Source organism: Vitis vinifera, chromosome 7 (genome assembly GCF_030704535.1).
Source record: "Vitis vinifera cultivar Pinot Noir 40024 chromosome 7, ASM3070453v1".
Taxonomy (NCBI): domain Eukaryota; kingdom Viridiplantae; phylum Streptophyta; class Magnoliopsida; order Vitales; family Vitaceae; genus Vitis; species Vitis vinifera.
This window is the reverse complement of record NC_081811.1, coordinates 719,704-724,009: the sequence shown is the minus strand read 5'-3', so window position 1 is coordinate 724,009 and position 4,306 is coordinate 719,704. Positions and strand designations below refer to the sequence as shown.

At 32.9% G+C, this 4,306-nt stretch overlaps 1 protein-coding gene across 1 annotated transcript; it reads left to right on the top strand.

The window, feature by feature from the left end:
* Positions 1-2,120: 2,120 nt before the first annotated feature.
* Positions 2,121-3,583, top strand: LOC100256221 (protein ELC). Its single transcript, XM_002274938.4, has one exon. The coding sequence runs from the start codon at positions 2,339-2,341 to the stop codon at positions 3,347-3,349; it is 1,011 nt and encodes a 336-aa protein (XP_002274974.1). The 5' UTR covers positions 2,121-2,338; the 3' UTR covers positions 3,350-3,583.
* The last annotated feature ends 723 nt before the right edge of the window (positions 3,584-4,306 follow it).

Genomic DNA, 4,306 nt, shown 5'->3' with positions numbered 1-4,306 from the left:
ACAAAATGAAAATAATGGTTTAAAATTATTATTTTAGATCGGGTTTTAATAATCTCATTTGATGTATACTGAGAGGGCAAAACCCTATAGCTAATATTATGTATGGTCTCATAATTGAGAATATATAATCATTGGTTTTAATATCGAATATTAGATGTAATTTTAATTATTTTATCTAAAAGGTTTTTTTGAATAATTTTATATTACTAATATATTCGAATCCATTTATGAAAAGACAAAAACTTTATTTTAAGTTTAATAAAAACTTTTATGTTTATTTGACTAATTTTATTAAAAGAGTTTATAGTTTTAAAAAAATCTTAATATAAAAACCTGAAAATATTATTATTTGTGATAATTCCATTTAGCCTTATATAAAAAAAAACTTTTATAATACTAATATTAGTGTTTAAAAATTATTACTGCAAATTTAACTTTTAACTTTAATTTAAAGTAAAAGAAAAAAAGGAAAAAAGAAAACTACCCCAAATAAAGTTACATTCATTATGCTTTTTAAACATTTTTTTTTTCTCTTTTCTTTTTTATTTTATTTTTTAAAAGTCCTCTTGTGTAATCACTTGTAGTTCAAGGAAGCATGGATGCAATCCCAATGATTTCAATCCATGGGTTTAGGGTGGTCCATTTTTGGAAAGTTCTTCTGGGGCAATCCATTGCTTTGATTGTGGTTTCTTTTCCTTTTTCTTTTTATTTATTTTTTATTTTTCAATATCATAAGTCAAGCTATGGCATAGTCTTTGTCTTACCTATTCCTGTTGACAAAAGGGTTTGCCATTTCAGGAGGTTTCCCCTAAGAAACTTGCTCAACACTCATCTAACTCTCTCATAAATAAAAATAATAAAAATAAAATATTCAATGATAAGGGGAAAAATTAAAAAATCCCAGTGATACTTTGTTTATATATATTTTTTTATTTTTTTATTTTTTAAAGATGTCCATAGATCATAGAATCATAGATGGATTCTATTATGATCTCATGGCATGAATTGATATTTTATGTGTTGATTCACTCATCAACTCATGGGTTCTAGTGCCGGATCACATTGTTTATTTTACATAGAATCCTGGAATCTTTTGTTGCTCCAATTTGGTTGAACTTTCCATTTGTCCCATTTACCCAAGAAACAAACAGAAAAATAATCCATTGCTCAAGGAGAAAGTATCCAATACTTCTTCCTCTATTACACCTCAGCATGGTGATATGATATAGTCATACATTCATATTTTGCAATCTTAATTTCTTAAACCCTTCTGATTAAGAAATCAAGGGTAGGTTTGATAATTGTTTTTAAAAAAAAAAAACATAAAAAATATATTTAAAAATTAAAAACTTTTTATATATTTTTTTAATAACAAAAAACATAATGCTTTTAAAAAATATTTATTAGTTGTTTTCTATTATTTTCATTTGTATTCCAAATGTTATTTAAAAAAATAATTATATAATCATATAGAATAATTAAAAATAAAATACTAGATATAAAAATTATTTTAAATACATGCCTAAAAATATTAAAAATAAGTTAAAATTATTTTAAGTTTTCAAACAAACTTTTATTTTATAAAAATTAGGCGTTACTACTCTGTCCAAAAATCCATTGGTTGTCGTTAATGTCACACCCATCGCTCGGACACAACCATCCAAAGGCTCATAATGGGGTTTGACCTATCCCACGTAACGCACCCATCAATTAACCATTTCCAATTTTACAGAGTCATCCTAGGCTCATTTTTTCAATGTCATTCTCTAGAAGAACAGCATCGTTTCCCCGTCCATCCCTTATCGTCTACAAAATCCAAATCATAGCAAAGCCCTCAAGTCAAAATTCCCCACCTTTGGTTTGTGCGATAGAATATATAGACCAACTGCCTAGCTTGGGACCGTTGTTTTTTGTGATGACTTTGTCTCATGAGGTCCCCTTTCGGGCAGTGAGAATCTGTTAGTCAAGGCACAGAAAACCTTTGAATTCTTCTTTAATTCTGGGCCATTCATACAGTTGATGATAACCCTTTTGGATATAATGGTTTTATAAGATCAGACTTATCCATCTTGTTTTATTAAAGGAAAAAAATTGCTTTGTAGTCACATTGACTTGCGTATGAATGGGAGAGAAATAGACAATTAGAGGGACTTGGAAACCTCCTTTTCGGTACAAGAACACTTCAAAGAAGCTGTTATAGAAAACTTTGTAGGTTGACTTAGGTCTTGTGCCTTGTGGGTCTTTTTTTATTTGGTAGTTGAAGAAGAAAAGCGTGTAAAATTCTTACTTCTCAACATTTCAGCTTCTGATCGATGATCCAAGCTTATGTATCTCTCAAATGGCACCACCATCTCCGATTCGATTTATTGAAACTGCTCTTTCCTGCACTGGCCCTTTTGCTGTGTCCTACACCGACCCTGATCAGAAATGGCTCATTAGAAAACACCTCATTTCCTTGATTCAGAATTTCCCCAACCTAAGCCCTTCTGTTGATCCATTTTTTCATGATAATGGCTCCACTGTCAACCTGCTGAATGTAAGGGGCTATCTCCATGTGTCTCAGTCCACACCTCCTATCCCCATTAATATTTGGCTCCATGAAAACTACCCTTTTATGGCTCCACTTGTGTTTGTCTCATCAGATCCCACCTCCCCAATCCATGGCAACCATCCTTTTGTGGATTCTTCCGGTGCCACCGCCTCCCCTTACCTCATATACTGGAACCACCCTCATTCCAATCTCTCTGATTTTGTCCATAACCTTGTCAAGCTCTTCTCCCATGACCACCCTTTTGTGTATTTGCCAGCTTCAAGCTTCACCCACCCCTCACTTGTATCCAAACAGGAAGCTCTTGACAGGCTTGCCGGGCGCCTGCACTACGACATAGCTGCAATCAGGGCTAAAACAGCAGAAGAAATAGAGGAGCTGTCAGCCCTGCAAGGGGAAATGGTTAAGAGAGTTGGGATTGCTACAAGTATAGTCATGGGGCTTGATCATGAGAAGAAGAAGCTGAAAATGAGGGTGAAAGAGCTGACAGACGAGGCGGATATGCTTATGAATTGGGTAACTTTTAATGATCCAAAGAATGTTATGGCTGTTACCGGGGAAGATCGAATGGAGGATGTGATTGAAGCGGCGGATGAGAAGTCGGAAGTGGTGCTTGATCAATTGGCTGGGGATAAGGCCATGGAAGACTTGATGTATGAGTTGGACAAGGCTGTTGAACAGGGGGTGGTGACCCTTCAAGCCTACATAAAAGAGGTGAGAGCCACTGCAAGGGAGCAGTTCTTCAACAGGGCCATGCTACTCAAACTAAAGGGTCCCGACATACTCCATTGGCTTCATTGAATTGAAGGGTTAGGTTCCAATTTGGTATAATGGGGGAAAAAAAGGCTCTTCTTAATCTGGTAGACGCATTTTAAAGTCATCTAGAGCCGATAATATCCATATGATTTGCGTAATTGTGTTACTGTTCTTCCCTTCCATTTTCTACTCAATATGACTTGTATATTGTTGTAATTCCTTTCATGGGGTGAAAAGATATGAAATGGAAATAATTAATTGTGTGTTTTTGCCTGGAAATCTTCATTCTTTGACACCCTCCGTACTAGTATATGAACTTTATATATATTGGAGTCAAATATATAGGTGGTAGTAAAGTCCAAAGTTCCTTAGGTAAGCGGGAGTGTTTCTTGGGAGAAACGGTTCCATCAATTTTCTTAGACTTTCTTGAGTTTGAGTTTTCTCATCTACCAAACAGTGGGTAAGGGTAGTTGAGGCCGAGTTAAGCAAAAACATGTACAAATTGTACATTGCAGCCCAACCCAGCCAAACCCCAGACACCAACCCAAGTATGCAAGTCAGTAGAGCTGCTACACCAACCCCAGTCAAATGGGATCTCTAAACCCAGGTGGTGAATTCAAATTTGAATTTAAAGCTTTGTTTGGGAAGTACTTGAAAAAACAATTAAAAAAAACACTTTTATCATGTTTTGTACAATAAAAATTTATTTATAAACTTAAAATCCTTTTAACTAATTTAAAAATAACTTTAAAATATAATGTTTTTATTTTTTATCATTCTTAGTATTTTATATAATTATTTTTTTAAATAATTATAAAAAAAAAACAAAAACAATTAAAATATATTATTTAAAATTATCATTTTTTTATTTTTTATTTATTATCAAACATGTTCCTATTTGTTAAATATATTATAAAAAAAAATAAGTGAAAACAATTAAAATATTTTATTTTTTATTTTCATTCACCTTCTCTCCCACACAAAATAATGAAGATTGCATAA

What these genes read in the sequence shown, in the direction of transcription:
- LOC100256221 (XM_002274938.4), top strand. Translation starts at nt 2,339, where the DNA reads ATGGCACCACCATCTCCGATTCGATTTATTGAAACTGCTCTTTCCTGC.